This window comes from Neolamprologus multifasciatus, chromosome 20 (assembly GCF_963576455.1).
Source record: "Neolamprologus multifasciatus chromosome 20, fNeoMul1.2, whole genome shotgun sequence".
Taxonomy (NCBI): Eukaryota; Metazoa; Chordata; class Actinopteri; order Cichliformes; family Cichlidae; genus Neolamprologus; species Neolamprologus multifasciatus.
In genome coordinates, this window is record NC_140458.1 from 35,780,076 (window position 1) to 35,796,274 (window position 16,199).

A 16,199-nucleotide genomic window follows, 5' to 3' on the forward strand; every position below is an offset into this window, starting at 1 on the left:
ATGTGAAGCCTGTTCCCTGTTTATTTCATAGCAAACAGACATGACATCTGAAGCTGATTCAAAGTGTTTGTATTTTATAGCTTTTTGCTGTAATTTTCACAAAGATGTGTCGATTCAAGAGAGGGAGGCTGAAGAAACCAAATCAACCTGTCAGAGAGACAGAACAGAGCAAAAGGCCTGAAAGACCACAGCAGTCAGCTAAAGTGAATGATGACAGAATTGTTTCCATGGTTTAGAAAGACAGCTTCACAACATCGAAAACTGACAGCAACGAGCAAGAGAAGTCTTCATGAATGGAAACATGGAGGATTTAAGAAAGATCCAAACACTGAGCCAGTGAAAATGTATAAAACAGCTGTAATTCCTAAACAGTTAATGCATTTTTTTAAATTCCTTGAATTAAAGTCTGCACATCAGCCAAGTGTTGATTGTGGTTGTGTACAGAGGCAACAACTACCAACACTGTCTTTGTCCAGCAAGTTATTAGTTATGAAGTTGACCGAGAAATAAAGCAAAACTCTACTAATAAAGTGGGTCATGGTGTTAAAGTCGTATTAACGTATCACAGGGCGATCGTGGCTCAAGAGTTGGGAGTTCGTCTTGTAATCGGAAGGTTACCGGTTCGAGCCCCGGCTTGGACAGTCTCAGTCGTTGTGTCCTTGGGAGAGACACTTCACCCGTTGCCTACTGGAGGTGGTCAGAGGGGCCGATGGCGCCAGTGTCCGGCAGCCTCGCCTCTGTCAGTGCGCCCCAGGGTGGCTGTGGCTACAACGTAGCTGCCATCACCAGTGTGTGAATGGGTGGGTGACTGGTTGTGTAAAGCGCTTTGGGGTCCTTAGGGACTAGAAAAGCACTTTACAAATACAGACCATTTGGTTTGGATGGTCAAGAACAAACAGAAAACGTATTCACTGTTTCAATAAATAACCCTTTTCTTATTGAAAAAGATCCTCTTCTTTTTTCATGCATGTAGTTTGTGAGACAAGCTGTTAGAAACTTACAGCTGCATCATATTCTGCACAATTCAAGCCGCCGCCCACTCCCGTCGTCTCTTTGTTGTATGTTAACCAGTGAAAACTATCTGGCCACTTACATCAAAGGACATTTACATTTTTGAAGCTTTGCTTTCTCTTGTGTCACTCCTGCTTTTTTCATTACAGTAGCTTTGAAAAAGGAGCTCCTGCTATTGTTGCACAGGTGCAAACATGATTATGTGGAGATAGTTTGTCAGCAGTTGCTTGTCTTTCTGTGGCTACTTCTCCTTACACTACAGCACAGTCCTAATTTTCAAAGCCAGAGACAAAAGGTCATTTGTCAGCATGACTGAGTAACCACAAGCACGAAACAGCAGCAGTAACCATGTAAAACTCTGTAATTTTTACTTTTGCTTCTGTCTCAGTTAAACAAAGATTGGCTGGTGGCTTCTGAGGTTTACTTTCATACTTAACTGTAAATTATGATAACAATATCAACCTACTCATCAAACTCTTTCTGTTGTCATTTCTGTTACAAAAGATTAATTCTTTGGTTCAGTAATAATTTATCATGTATCAGTTTCTTCTTTTGCTGTTATACACCTCAGTCTTTTCCCTCTTTCCCTTCTTAAGGAAAGAAAAGAGGTAAACTGGCTCCACGATTGCCTCCATCCCACTGAAACTATTTCTGATGATTCTTTATCTTCAGGTCCCGTGTTTGGTGTCCACTGGACTGTTTTTTAAGGACATGACTTTTAGATCCTGTTCATCTGATGTAGATAGTTTTCTTTGGCCTGTCACCTGCACACTTTTGTCTAGAACCACCAGGCAACACCATCCACACCAAGATATGCCAAGTTTTTGGCTAGTGGTGCTTTGAGAATCACCTTGTTGGTGCAAACATAGTATTTTATAGCTGTCAGACTCTGTTATCTTTTTATACATTCAACTAAATAAATGGGGATAAATGATGTGTTTGTGCATGTTAGTAACAAAGTAAAGATTCAATTTAAAATAGATTCTTTGCCAAGTTATACGTACACACAACACTGGTCCATCCTTTGAATTTAGTCCCTTCTTTGCTTGACTGGATCACAGTGCAGTTGCTACGTGGCTTAACAAACATGCAACATTGGACAACTATTGTTCAAGACTATTTAAAACCAAATACAAACATTTTCTTGGAAGTTGTGATGACAGTTTCATTATGTGAAATGCAATGGCTTGTTTTGATAACTGATAACAACAACAGAATTGCCGTAGTTTGGCATACTCTTTCTGTGATGTCATTTCCAGTATTTCTGATTGTGCGTGCATGTGTGTGTTGGGATGTTTGTCCAGTATGGAGACGGCAAGAAGAGGAGAAAACCGAACTATAGCAGCGTGGATCTGTCTGAGGTGGAATGGGAGGATAAGGAAGACACGGTGAGACACGAGTAAATCTGCATCATGACAGCAGTGCTCTGAAAATCAGTGTCATCAAACTGTGTGTGTGTGTGTGTGTGTGTGTGTGTGTGTGTGTGTGTGTGTGTGTGTGTGTGCGTGCGTGTGTGTGTGTGTGTGTGTGCGCTTTGTCTTTCTAGCTAAGAAATGCAATGGTCAACAGGAAGACGGGGACCTTCTCGATGGAGGTGAAGAAGAGTGTAGACAAAGGGGTGAGAAATGCAAAGTTCAGAAATGAAACACAAAAACACACAAACAACTTGTCAGATAGTCCTGAGCTGAGCGAGAGAGAATACTTCCCAGCAAGCATTGACTCTGCTGAGGGGTTGTTACAGCTGGCTCAGTGATGTACAGGACGGACTTAGGGATTTTGTTTCTGATTTGGTTTGCTGTGCATGCACTGGTGTGTGTCTCTGCGTGTGAGCCCCTTATCTCCACAAAGCACATGTTGCTGAATACGGGGAGACAGCAGCCCGTTGATTCTGCTTTACTTCCTGCCTGTCAGAGAGCGAGAAAGGTGTGTGTGGATGTGTGAATGTGTTAAATGTGTGTTCGCACACGGCATATTAAAGAGAGATTTGCATTAGGCTGATTATTAAGCATTTGGTATGTAAATACAGACACACACACACACACACACACACGTCTCTCTATAATTATATTTATATAGAGAGACAGAGACGCTCACCAGAGACTCTTTAAGAATGGACTGATGTCCATCTGCAGCTAAGGGCTGCCCAACAGAAGCTTTTACTACTTCCACCACTAGATGGCGCTAGACTGCAAGAAATGATATGAGACAGCACCGCCTGGCGTTTAACGCACGACTGTATTCACCTCTTTCAGAAACGTGTGCTGATTTTGCACAATGATTACTACTACACAGACATCACAGGGACTCCTTTCAGGTAAGAAGTCTGAAGACTTCCTTAAGCTACCGACTGAAGCTTCCTGTGGTTAATCTGTAAACAACAACAGATTTTTAGGAAATATGTTTGTTTGTTTTGTTTGTTTGTTTGTTTTAGTCTAGGGGTTGCTCTTTCCAGAGGCCATGGGAAGTTTTTCTTCAGGGGGAACGTGACAGTAGAGGAAGGTAGGAAATCAGCCTTTTGGCTTTCTGACTCATTTCTGTGTTGTTGTTGTTTTTGTTACTTTTATTTTTGTTGTCCTACTTTTCTCTCCCTCGCACTCTCTCGATCCCTCTTCTTCTTCCTCCTTTGTTTTTCTGTTTCTCATTAAACAAGCACTCAGCAGGTAGTTTAGTTTTTAAATGCTTCTCTGAGGAACTACATGAAATGCAGCATCACAGAGAGTTTTATAATAACACTCTTTTATTATTTTGTTGTATAAAAACACATAAGCACAATCAAAAAATGCACTTTCTAAAGTTATTTTAAGACAAAAATGTTTAATAAAAATATATTTGGATTTAATTTTCTAGGAATGGTCTAACAGTCTCTTTGCAGAGTGATTAGTCAGAACCAATAAAACCTTTTTTAAAAACAATAACAAGAAGAAAAACTTTTCCATCCTCGGTGATATTTGTGCAGAAAAAGCTGGATTCTGACATTAACTATGCCCGATCAAATCTCATGATTATTGTATTAAAGGATTAATATTACATGAAGGTTAAAATAACATTTATGACTGGATGAAGTTTACATTAGATAATCTGATTAAATCCGTAAACATTCATCATGTTTTATAAGCTGGTTATGTGTTGGGTATGTAAAGTCTTTAACTTCTCTTTGGCCCAACTTAACCAGCTCCTCTTCACACCTGTAGACAACTTTTGTCTAGTCTTTCTCTTCATGTAGTGATTTGTGTATTTAAAAAGCCACAACTTCACAGGAAGTTAAATATTCCCCTTTGCGGCTCCTTCGGTGTGTTGTGCGTCCTTCTCCTGACAGTGTTGTGTGTCTGCTCCTGCTTGTGTGTCTGTTTTCATGTCAGACCCCATGCATGTTAATATTCATGCGGTGGTGTGTGTGTCTGTCTGTGTGTTTCTCTAAACATGTCCATCACGCAGAGCGCTCGGAGCATGACTTGGCTCTTCCTGATCTAATCAGAGCTGTCACATCCATTCAAAAAACACATTTTTCATCCCGTGTGTGTTTAAGTGTGCGCAGTTGAGATGCCTAGCTCTATTATTATGACTTCATGTTGAGTGTTTTTGCGTATTTGTTTTGAACCAAATAGTTTTCAGGTTTTCTTTTTTGCAGGACTTCATGACTTGGAGCATCCTGATGTAGCCCTGGCAGACGAATGGTGAGAGTATTCCCGCCGCTGTTTTATCCCCGTCTCTTACTCAAAGGACATCTTTACTGGACTAAATCCTAAAACGCTGCCAAATCATAAAAATAAATCAGAGTTCGGTTTGATGTAAACTGAAGTACAACAGCTCTACAACAGTTTCTGCAGAACTTTGACTTGATTGTTTGTGTCACTTGATGACTTGTGGTCTGCAGGCTTGGGAACCAACATCTAAACACATTACAATAAATGCTTTTCAAACTAATGCTTGTAAATGAAAAGAAGGGTCTTCTTTCTACCTCCGGTTTTATTCATTGGAGATGCTTTGCCATCCAAAAGCAACTGAAAGCAACTGGATCATGTGACCAGAACTGAAGCGATCACAGTTTTAAGAAAGGAACTGATCTGCAGCTGGTTGTGACTCTAACACATGCTCATATTTTTCTCTCTGGTCATGTTACAGGACATACTGCAACACAGACGAGCACCCGGAGCACCGCTACCTGAGTCAGATCGAGGCAATTAAACTGTACCTCAGTGGGCACGAACCCCACTTATACTGTTAGTTATGCTCATTTACAGCCCCCATATTTTATATGTTATTAGCAGGTTAATGAACAAGATTCATGTGTGGAAATGTGCCTTTGTGCTGTCAGGTGACAAGGAGCTGATTCAGGAAGTTCTCTTTGATGCAGTGGTGACGGCTCCACTGGAAGCCTACTGGACCAGCCTCGTGCTTAATAAGTCAGAGTATGTCCCCTTATTTAAAAGAAAAGGAAACCGAAATTGTTATTTATATTGGATTTTAAAATGCCATAATATGGAGCACATATTTGCACAGCTAAAATGTTAATAATTTAGCACAGTTACTGGTGATTTCTTCGGCTTAAGATGAATTCACAACAGCCGGATGTTCGTTTGTCACATCAGGAATTCTGATAAAGGAGTGGAGATCGCTTACCTGGGCACGAGAACGGGCCTGTCCAGGATCAACCTGTTTGTGGTGCCAGATGAACTTACAAGCAAGTAGGTTTTCTGACTGCACGCATGTGTGTGCATGACCTGATGTTTGTGTTGAATTTAGTGTTGTTTACGATTCCAGTTTGTATATTTGGTGCGTTGTGTGCGTCATTCGTATCCTCTGTTTCTCGTCTGCTTTAAGAGACTTTCTGACAGCTGAAGACCGAGAGGGGGTGTTCAACGCCGACCACTTCCCCCTGTGGTACAAGCGAGCGGCAGAACAAGTTCCTGGTACCTTTGTTTACTCTCTGCCTTTTAACACAGGTTAGTCGTGACGTTCACTTGGATGATGATGATGTTGTCTGTGTGTTTAAGGAAACATCGGTACTGTTAAATCCTCTTTAGTGAGCTGACGACACTGGAACCCACCAGTTAAAACACACAGTTTTCTAAAGAAGCTCATATTTTGTAAACTCATTGAATACACTAACGTGTTTTTAAAAGGACCCTTTGAAATGTTCTCTGTCCCTCTTTCACCCATTTCTGGCTGTTTTCTCTGGCCGTGCGTCTCCCCTTCCTCTCTTATTAATTCTGGGCTGTGTTCTTGTGGACACGACTGATTGCTGTGGCTTGAAATAAGATACATTAGGAAGAAGTTCAGCCCTTTCCATAGTGACTTGCCCAGAACACAAATACAGACGCACACAGAGTCACAAAAAGAGCCACATACACACAAGCTGCTCACGCATATTCAGTGTTTCTCTAAGAAAAGGCTTTCTCCTCCAGAGGCAGAAGCTCTCATCCTCGCTCAGCCTCAGGGTTTCCATTAGTGCCAGCTAATACAAGTGATCTGAAAGCCTCTTATTTACTGGCCGGACTCGCCTTGGATGCACTCTTCCTCTCAGGACTGTGGTGGTTAGCTGCAGCCATAAATAGGGCTCTGTGGTATTTATGATCAGCGTTCCTCTCTCCCTGTGGTCAGATCAGAATAATATAAGGAATTATGATATGACTGATATGTGAACTCTGCTTTGTTATGTGTATTTGTGTGTGCTTTTGTGCGCGTTTCAGGGTCAGAGAACAAGAGTGTTGTGTTAGCCAGCACTGCTATTCAGCTTTTGGATGAGAGGAAATCACCAATAGCTGCAGGTAAGAACTCGAGTGTCTCCCTGTATTGTTGTTTTACACCCACTCACCTGTACGCACGTCCACGTCAACACAACCTTACACGGCTTCATTTTCCCAGTTTACACTTGTCTCCCCACATCGCTCGTCCACTTTGAGGTGAAACACTCCCTGTCAGTGTGTTTACTCCTGCATTTTACAGTAGATTGTTACATCCTTTAGTAATTATGCTTAATTACTGCATATCAATGGAGCACTGCTTTAAATTAAAGCTGAAAGTCTGCATTTAAGTGCCTTTTGTGCATTTTTTTCTTACGCCTCTGTGTCTGGTTAAAGCATATTGCAGCCTAGATGATTTCTTTGTGGCCTGCCTCATCTCACATCCTGGTGACTCAGAAGCCCCACAATGTAACGCCCATACAGTGCAGCTCGGTGCAGTCAGAAAGTTCATGGTATGAAGCGTGGCTCTTGTTGAGTTACCGTTATCTCAGTTACAGAGGAAAGAATAAATGGAAGCATACATGTGGTTTCTCTGTCACTAGGTTGTATTTTAGGACATTTGTTTGTGATCTAAATCTCCCCAAAGCCACAGGAAGAGTCAGTGTTACAGTGATCCTGCATGGGTCAGTTGAGTTATGAAAGTTTTGTGATGTTTATTCGTAGTAATTGGTGTAGATTCTGTATCTCTCACTGTGTTTAACATTTAGAGTTTTAAATCAATGTTCTAGTCACATATAGTGAGGCACACTTGTGAAGTATAGCCATCCTTTCCACTGGCGAAAATATACACAAAGGACCAAAGACAAAGGATGTGTGTCCACGCTCTCGTCAACACTCGACGACCAGCTTCATGCCAGTGGAGAGAAAACGGTTTGATGTGGAGAGAAACACGAGGGAATCTTTTGGGCTGACAGTGATAAAATAAGAGAGCAAATAAAAGGGCAGTGAGAGAGGAAATTATTTCACGGTGCCTGGATGCGCTGACATGAAAGCAGTGCATTGTGGGTATTCTTGGCCAGGGGGAAACCAGTGGAGCAGAAGGACAGAGATGGGAGAGTCTGTGCGCTGCCACGCGCACGCAGACACACATGCATGCACACATGCAGACACACAAGCATGCACACATGCAGACAAACATGCATGCACACAAGCAGACACACAAGCATGCACACAAGCATGCACACACACAGACACACACGCATGCACGCAGCGTGTGCTTCAGGTTTCCAGCAGAGCGCTACACGAGCAGCCCACAGTTTACACCAGCCCACAGTGTTATTTGACCCTGATGACTTGATCACTGTAGTTTTAAGATAACAACCTTCTCTCAAATCCTACTCAGCAGCATGCAAATGACTAGTCAGCATCAAGACTTTGTGAAGACCTTATTGCTGGAGTGGGTGCTGATGACCACGTTTGTCAGAGCAGCAGGGGGTGTCTGTACGGAGGATTTTATATAAGAGAGTCAGATGGGAGGAGAGATGTAGGCTAGAATGCAAATTTAGCGTGGGGCGGTTAGGGCCAGTTTCCACTGCACTGCGCTCCACTGAGCTGTGGACTTGTGAATACGCGAACACGCTAACTTAACAGGACAGGCTGATGACATCACACACCACTGGCCCTGCAGACATCACTGAGTCACAATTTTAATATGTGCATACATCGGCACACATTTGTATTCCAGTGCGCTTGTGTGTGGATCAGAGTTTGTGGTCACATCCCAGCACACGTGCAGCGAGGCTCCAATCCTGATATACACAAAACCATAAAAGTCACGGCATTTCAACCAAAAGCATTTCTGCACGTTCGTCTGTCACTGCGCTACGTAAACTTTCCAAAAATCGATAATAATCGTTTTTTCTAATAGACACAGGAACAATATATGTTCAGTGTGATCTAAAATAATTCTGTTTCTTCTCGAGACATTTTGCTTTTAATAAAATAAAATAAAAATATAATGTCAAATGTGCCGATGTTTCCCTCAGAAGTCACAAATTGTTATAGATGTGCCGTCGTTTCAGCGGATCATTGAGCTGACGGGCACAAACATCCACACAGATAACCCTCATTTCACTGTAACTGTAACTACTGTCTGTGGCCTGAGGGGCTTACACTGTGTGTTACAGAACAGTGCATTGAGTTGTGTTAGTTTTCTTCTGATTTAGACATTAAAATAATGTTTTTATATGTACAAATAATATTTCACGAGTTGATTTCTCTCCAGCATGAGCAAATTCCCCCAAATTTCCCCAAATTTCCCCAAATTTCCCCTCCTTAAACAATATTTTAAGGACAGGATACCTTATCAAATTAACTGCAGTATACTGATCAGGTGAAACGCTTCCCTTTATTATATATAATACATATTGTAGGACATGACTACCATTATGAAATCAGCATAAAATCACAAACACGACTGTTCTCAAAACCTGTAGTTCTAAAACTTGTGTGTGTCTGTGTGTGATTGTGTGATTGTGTGCAGCGTGACGATAACTCAGACTCATAAAGTGAAGAGAAAAACAACAAGGCTGAATCCGAGTTGTTGTTTTCGTTTGTTTCATTATTGCTTCAGCGAATTTCTCATTTTTAACAAACGGAAAAATAAATGAAGAAAACAGCTTCCTCCTCAAATGTCACATTATTAGGCACAGACGCATCTGTAATATGTGCGCACAGCGGAGCACGCATTCACACGCTCAGATAAAAACACATACACTCACATACACTCACATCAATGATGCGACTGACAGCAGCTGCCTACTATGAGTTATCAAAATTACGAATAACAACCAAACGACAACCAAACTCTAAAGTCCATTTTAAATACAAGAGCTTCACTATGATACCTACAAGTACACAGTTATAAATATATCAGTGATATGCTTTTCTTAGACAAACGAATGTTGGGATCTTTGGCCTTCAAACCCGCATACAGTAGAAACTGCTCAGTGCATAGATACCTGTGAGTTTAGCTACCCGAGTCTCAGAGAGGAGGTCAACATACTCGCAAATAAATACTCTCGCGCTCTTCTTCTGTTGCTCAGACACACATGCACAAGCACACGCGTCGCACATCCGCAGACAATTAGGTTAAAGGGTCGAGGTTTTAAGTCTCGGGGTAGTTGTCGTCTCCTAGGCGATGGCGTTCTCCAGTGGTTCCTTCTCATCTGCCGTGGCGTGATCTGCGCCCTGCGCTGCCGCGAGTTCCTCATTCTTCTTTAACTCCCGCTGATATTTGGCCATGATAGCGGCGTAGGCGCATCCGTACACCGCGGCGGCCAGCATCATCAGACACACGATCCCACACACTACGCCGGTGATGATCACCGTGGCGATAGCGTGCCGCAGGTTGACGGGCCGTGGCTTCTGCTTGGTTTCGCACTCTGCCATGCCACCTCCGCCTCCGCCACCAAATCCCTCCCCCATCGCCATGGGGACGTGGAGAGCGTGGCTGGAGGGATGAGCGTGGTTGCCATGGGTGTGGCTTTGTAGTAGTCTCTCAGACTCAAGGTGGTGAATGTTGGCAAATAGGTAATGGTAGCTCGTAGTCATGCAGACGTGGAAGAGCTGGTAAGGGATCTTCTGCAGGTCTCTGTCCTTCATTTCTTCCGGTTGGGAGCAAAGCACTTCATCCACCGCTCCACCTGGGGTCAGAGTTCAATAGTTAGACATGACCGAGGTGAAAAGGTTGTGTCAGTTGTTCATAAGTTAATGTTAATTAAGTATCTTTGCAGCAGCTTACAGAGAAACCCTCAATCATCAGCTACGCTTACACGAGCTCATTTATATTTGGATTAGGATATATTACTGTAAACAGCCACATTAGCAAGTGTTATGTGATTAAAAGAAGTTGGATCACTAGAGCTGAGTAACACGGGTCTTTGTCAACGGCCTCCTGTATGTACCATAAATCACTTCAGGAGATTTTGGGTTATTTAGACCAAAATACTCAATTTTGCTCTACAAGGGCCTGATATCCTCTTACGAGGACTTTATGCTGCTACTGTTCTATCAGAATTAAACGAATATCCTCATATGTGGCTCTGATTTTTCTTAAAAACAAAAATAAGGTTAAAAAAAATCTGGTAATTCTTTGTTTACATTCATCGAGTCCCAATCAGCCCAAATATCAAAGAGAAATTAAAGATGCTGCTGTGCCGAGTTCGGGTCTGAGGAGGTTAATATTCATCGCTCTGTAAAGCACGCTCTGTCACACACTGTGACTCTGCTTGCGTGATTAACCACTGGTTTTCTGTTAGCATGCATTATTGTTGTTCTGTTTTGTAGTAATTAGAATTTTCAGCCTTTAAGATGAGAGCTGTGTCGGGGTGACTCGGGCATGTAGGCGTGCCAGCCAGCTCCATGCACGCCCGGCTCTCATCATAGTGGTAATTTTGTTATCTAATGCGTGCTGGATTTAGTTTTGCGTGGAAAATAATGTGTTTCACAGTAACAAAGAACTCTTAATCCTCACTGTGTGAAGAGCGCAGTTATAAGAGCTGCAGCACACAGTGTTCAGTGGATTCTCAACCGGACTGATTTAATGTTTTAAAAACTAAAACAAACAATTAACTATCATTAACTCGTTCATGACATTTGATGAGCTCCCCTGTAATCATGAGTGCCCCCAGTATATATTAATAACAACGAGGTTTGACGACTATTAGAAGAGTTTCCAGGTTTTTCAAAGGGTAACTGCATTGGCTGAGGTGCAAAATCAGGCATTTTCCTCTATAATTAGTCTGAGATACAAACTGCTCAAAGATCAGAGCACAACAAAGCAAAGCTCAGCTTGTCTGCAAGCTTCTTTGCAGCCTCCTTTCATGCTTTGTCTGATCTGTTGTCATTGATGCTTCGTCTGATCTATGCAGGCGTCTTGCTGCTAAGTTGTGCTGTATACAGATATACATTATTGCAGCTGGAAATCTCTGTGTTAACAGTTAACGCTGATAGTCTCTTCAATGAAAAAGTATCAGCAGGATATTCATTTGGAGACATTTTTATGCTGAAATCCCAAATTTTCAGTTCTTCTTTTTAAGAATATTCACTTGTTGTATCCTGACCTCTGGCTTGCTGTAGATTTATTCCCATGCTTCCCCACATTTTCTTGTACTGCTGTGATTAAATATTACAATCAGCACTTTGCCCAGCAGGAAAGGCATCGTTATGGATGAACCTTGGAAATGTTCTAGAAGTTTCCCAGTCGCTGCCTGGAGCTGATAGTGGTCTGACCTTTAAAGAGGTAGGTCTCCAGCCAGAGTTTGAGGCCTATAAGTTGGCAGTCACACCTCCAGGGGTTGCTGCGTAGTGCAAGGCTGTCCAGGTGTGTCAGGGCCTCCAACAGGGAACGATCTAATCGTGTCAGCCTGTTGTGTGCTAGCCCCAGGTGGCTGAGGTTCCTCAAACTGTCCCCCATGGCTCCAGGCAAACCCCACAGGCTGGTGAAAGGGAAACGGAACAAAACAAAATAGGAGTCATGCCAAATCAAATCAGGGAACGTAACTTTTTTCTAGCATCAAGGTCTAACCTGTTGTGTGAGAGGTCAAGGTGTGAAAGCGAGCGGATAGGTCCGAGCAACCGCTTGTCGAGCTCCCTCAGGTTGTTGTGAGCCAGGCTGAGTCGCTGCAGCATCCTCAGCCCAAGCAGAGCAGTTGGTGAAATCGTTGTTATCGAGTTATTCGATATATCGAGAATGCGAACGAGGGGTATTTCCCTGAAAGCCATTGATCCAAGCCCCCTGATGCGGTTATCTTGAAGGTATAATTCCTGGGTGTCTGGATGCAGCCGTCGCGGGATGTCATACAGTCCTCGACCCCGGCAGTCTACTACTTTGGTGTTGCTGTTGCAGCTACACTCCTTCGGACAGGCGTGTGACAGAGACAGGAGTGAGAGGACAGCACACACCAGTATCGCTGTGGGAACAAAGGGACACATTAGTGGGATATTTGCAGCTGCGTGTCAGAGATGAAGGTGCGCTGTAACCCTTCATTCTACAGCTTTCAAAAGTGTTCAATAACATCCTGCAGTACTGTTACATAATTGCAATTGATTGACACCACAGTGTTACAGTCTAGTCTCCATGTAAACAAAACAGCGTTCGATGATTTGCAGTTTATTTTGTCACTATATTATCTGTAGTATAGAATAACAGAAATAACATTTTAATCTGGGAAAAACAAAATACAGGATTGTGTCATTTTTGATGAATATGTAACTTTTTCTTTGTTTTTTTTGTATAATAAACAAGAAAGTAAACTTCTGCTAATATGCCGACTCCCACCTCCCACCCCCTTAGACAGTGGCCTTTGGCGACTTTGCCAAAGCCTCGTAACCCCTCACCCACACACAAATCCATACGCAGCACATATTAGGTGTCTGATTCCCTTTGAGATAACTTCACGTCCATTCCTTCTGGAACATTACAGCAGTATTTATAGCTTTGGCTTGACTAGCTCGAGGCTCAATGAAATGAAGCTCTGACCCTGTAAATGTAGCTAGCTCACAAGTCGCAAACATATCTGCTGAATAGATGGATTTGCTGCATCGCATCTGTTTTCATGGGAATAGAAGCTCCATGTTCCTCTGATCAATTCCAAATATTTTTTATTTATTTACCCCGCAGGAGCTCTTAGTCTCATAAAAACCCTATAATCATGTTAGGCAACACTCTGCAGCCAACAACACAATAAATAACCAACCACAAAGGAACGTTAGCATGAATTAGCAAAACATAATAATTTAAAACATTCTGCAGTTTATCTCACCGCTACGTTCTTTAAATAAACCACATTTTAATGCCGTCTTCTATTTTCTAACATGCAGTTAAAAGCATGAAAGCATCATTTTATCTTTGTTTAGCTGGTGGACTTCTCCGATTACGTTGTACAAGTGTGGAGATAACCAGGCGCAGGTGCTCTAATGTCAGGTGTTTGTTGGTACGACGGCTCTTGGCGGTGTTGCCTTTGCAGCTTTTATTTGACTTGCCCCAAACAAAGCGCATCATAACATGTAGCGTCAACGTAGCGTTGAGATTTAATGCAGTGCAACGACCTGTGATGATTGCATCCTCGTTACTGAAACGACCGTCCATATGCAAGAATGAATTCAGTCACATGTGATCACAAACAGTCCTACTTCCAGTGAACACGCACGAGCACAGCAGCGGCTCTTTGACAGCGTTTGTGCAATGAGATCAAGCAAACACAGAGGCACTTTGCTCTGATGTGTCCCTGCAGCACAAAGCACCTACAAAGAAGTTTTTCATGACAAACACAACCTACAGCAAGCATCACTTTAACTTGTGCTGGTATAAAAGCATTTAACTGTTTTTATTCAAAAGCTTTCATAAGCAACCCTTTTCCAATAGTCAGCGAGCAGTTTACATAATGTTCTAGTTTAACAGCCTTTCCATCTACACACACACAGACACACAAATGCTCTTTATGCTGTTTCCACTGATGGAGCACCTACCTCTCATTTCTGCCAGTCGTCTTTGGGCCACTTGCATTTACTGGTGTTTCAGTTGAAGATCCATTAGCCGTCAGTAAGGCTGAGATGAGCTCGTCCTGGTAATCATCTGTGTAGGCTGATATGGTCAGCAGGTGAGGAGAGATGTAAGATCAGCAGCAGAAACCCGTGTTGCTCTTAAACCCCAGCACTGGCAGCAGGGGCATGAAACCCCATCAGATCGGGTGAATTGGAGCACAGAGCTCAGTGGCAGCCAGCAGCCAGTCGGGGAATCACTGGAGTTACAGCTCTGCCTCTCTCTCCCTGGTTGCGCTCTCTCTCTCTCCTCTCTAGCTCTTTATCTCTCTCTCCCTGTTGCTCTCCTATCATCTCTCAACCTCTTTTTCTGCCTCCGTCTGTAATTTTCTGCATCCTAATCTTCTACATTTCCTCTTGCTCGTTCACGTTGAGTTTCATCTCTTCAAACCAAATCAACACTTCTGTCTCTCTCCTGTGTCTTTCTCTCTGTCGCTCCCTCGCTCTCCCTGTCCCCAGTTGCATTTGTGAGTGTGATGGTGTGTCATCTCTCAGTGGACAGCTGTGCCTCTTAAATCACAGCACAAACACATTCACTGACATTCACGTTACCTCCTATTTGCTCTGGCAAGAACCGAACTAGACAGAATTAGATCTGGATGCAGCCTCTGCACAAATATTCAGACACTTCAGCACGCAGCGAGCGTTGTCAGAGGATGCCCATCGCTGTGGCATGGTTGGATGGTATTATGCATGAGCCGTGGGCAGAAGGGCTGGCAGAACACGCCCCCAGCACAGCAACACAGGATGCACGAATGCACCCACACGCATGTACACACACATTAGGAGATGTAGCTGTTGCAATATATTCACATGGATTTTTTTCTTTTTAACATGCGTGTGTATGTGCGTGTAAATGCATCGACGGTTAAGCTCGTAGGAACACATGGGTGGCTTGAAGGAGAAGCAAAAAATGAACAAAGGAAGGGATTGGAGAGATTATCATTTTTTATGATAAACATGATTAAGCTTACATGCAGCCTCAGTCCTGCAGTACCCTCTGTGGTCTTTGCTCTCCTGTCCATCCATGTTTACATCCCTTCTTCCCTCCGAAGGGCCTGACAATTATTTTAGTTCTGTCCTGTTAAACCTGAGGTCAGTTTGTGTCACCAGTTTATATTAAATTCATCATTATTGTTCTAAAGGTTTGCTGAGTTAACCTGGAGCGACTGCTGCAGGCAAACATAAATGCATGTACTTGCACACAAACACACATAAAGACAAATCGACACATCGCACACTGGAGCGGTTCTGTACGCCTACACAGGCAAATACATCCTCAAATGTTTGATGACACCTTTGTATTTGCTAAGAGCCCATATGGTTGATATGCCCAGACAGTCGGCTGTGTTTGTAACGTGTAAACGTCTCCTCGAGTTACCTGAAAAAAAAACAGAGGAAAAAACATGTCCTCCTCTGACTAGGACGCCACATATTATCACCATGTGACCTCCTGTGATGCTTCAGTGCATGTGGAAATAACCTTAAGGGGAAGCTACATAGATGCTATCTGTGCATGATCTCATTCACAAACTGTTTGCATTTTTATTCTGTAGCCATTAAAGGCAGATGGCGTGGACGCCCAAGTCTGTCAATCAGATGAGTTGAGGCAACGCAGAAGCTTCAAATTGATCGATAAGGTCGAGCTACTCATCATGGATGAGTTTGAATCTCAGTGACCTTGACCTCAAGGTCAGAGGTCATGTTTTCTGAAAATCTTGCGAATGTGAGGATTTTCAAAATGCTATCATATGTGCTGATTTCAAATCTCATGAGGTCAGAGGTTCTTGTGAATGTGATAACTTGAGAATAAGGCGATGCAGGATTTTGATACCACAGAGGCGTCTGCTGGGAGGCTGAAACTAGCTGTTTCCAGTATTTCTATATTACTGAACAGCAGTG

General features: G+C 42.9%; 2 protein-coding genes across 3 annotated transcripts in view; one reads left to right on the top strand and one right to left on the bottom strand.

The window, feature by feature from the left end:
* The window catches only part of cacna2d3a (calcium channel, voltage-dependent, alpha 2/delta subunit 3a), a 119,593-nt gene that overhangs the window by 87,364 nt on the left and 16,030 nt on the right, over window positions 1-16,199 (top strand). For both annotated transcript variants that reach the window (XM_085146167.1, XM_085146168.1), the window contains 10 exons: window positions 2,316-2,399; window positions 2,558-2,629; window positions 3,264-3,325; window positions 3,443-3,510; window positions 4,640-4,685; window positions 5,134-5,231; window positions 5,327-5,420; window positions 5,601-5,696; window positions 5,833-5,954; window positions 6,702-6,779. In XM_085146167.1, the coding sequence (XP_085002293.1) occupies window positions 2,316-2,399; window positions 2,558-2,629; window positions 3,264-3,325; window positions 3,443-3,510; window positions 4,640-4,685; window positions 5,134-5,231; window positions 5,327-5,420; window positions 5,601-5,696; window positions 5,833-5,954; window positions 6,702-6,779 (820 nt within the window). The remainder of the gene's footprint in view (window positions 1-2,315; window positions 2,400-2,557; window positions 2,630-3,263; window positions 3,326-3,442; window positions 3,511-4,639; window positions 4,686-5,133; window positions 5,232-5,326; window positions 5,421-5,600; window positions 5,697-5,832; window positions 5,955-6,701; window positions 6,780-16,199) is intronic.
* lrtm1 (leucine rich repeat transmembrane protein 1) lies at window positions 9,084-14,970 on the bottom strand. Its single transcript, XM_085146190.1, has 4 exons — window positions 14,226-14,970; window positions 12,283-12,667; window positions 11,988-12,193; window positions 9,084-10,399 (listed from the first exon to the last, which is right to left on the bottom strand). The coding sequence occupies exons 1-4, from the start codon at window positions 14,260-14,262 to the stop codon at window positions 9,888-9,890; spliced, it is 1,140 nt and encodes a 379-aa protein (XP_085002316.1). The 5' UTR covers window positions 14,263-14,970; the 3' UTR covers window positions 9,084-9,887.

Excerpts from the sequence above, each read along its gene's own strand:
- lrtm1 (XM_085146190.1), bottom strand. The coding sequence starts at position 14,262 with ATGCAAGTGGCCCAAAGACGACTGGCAGAAATGAGAG. Across the intron at positions 12,194-12,282 it reads CTTGACCTCTCACACAACAG|CCTGTGGGGTTTGCCTGGAG; the intron begins GTTAGACCTTGA and ends CCCTTTCACCAG. Across the intron at positions 10,400-11,987 it reads GGAGACCTACCTCTTTAAAG|GTGGAGCGGTGGATGAAGTG; the intron begins GTCAGACCACTA and ends CTCTGACCCCAG.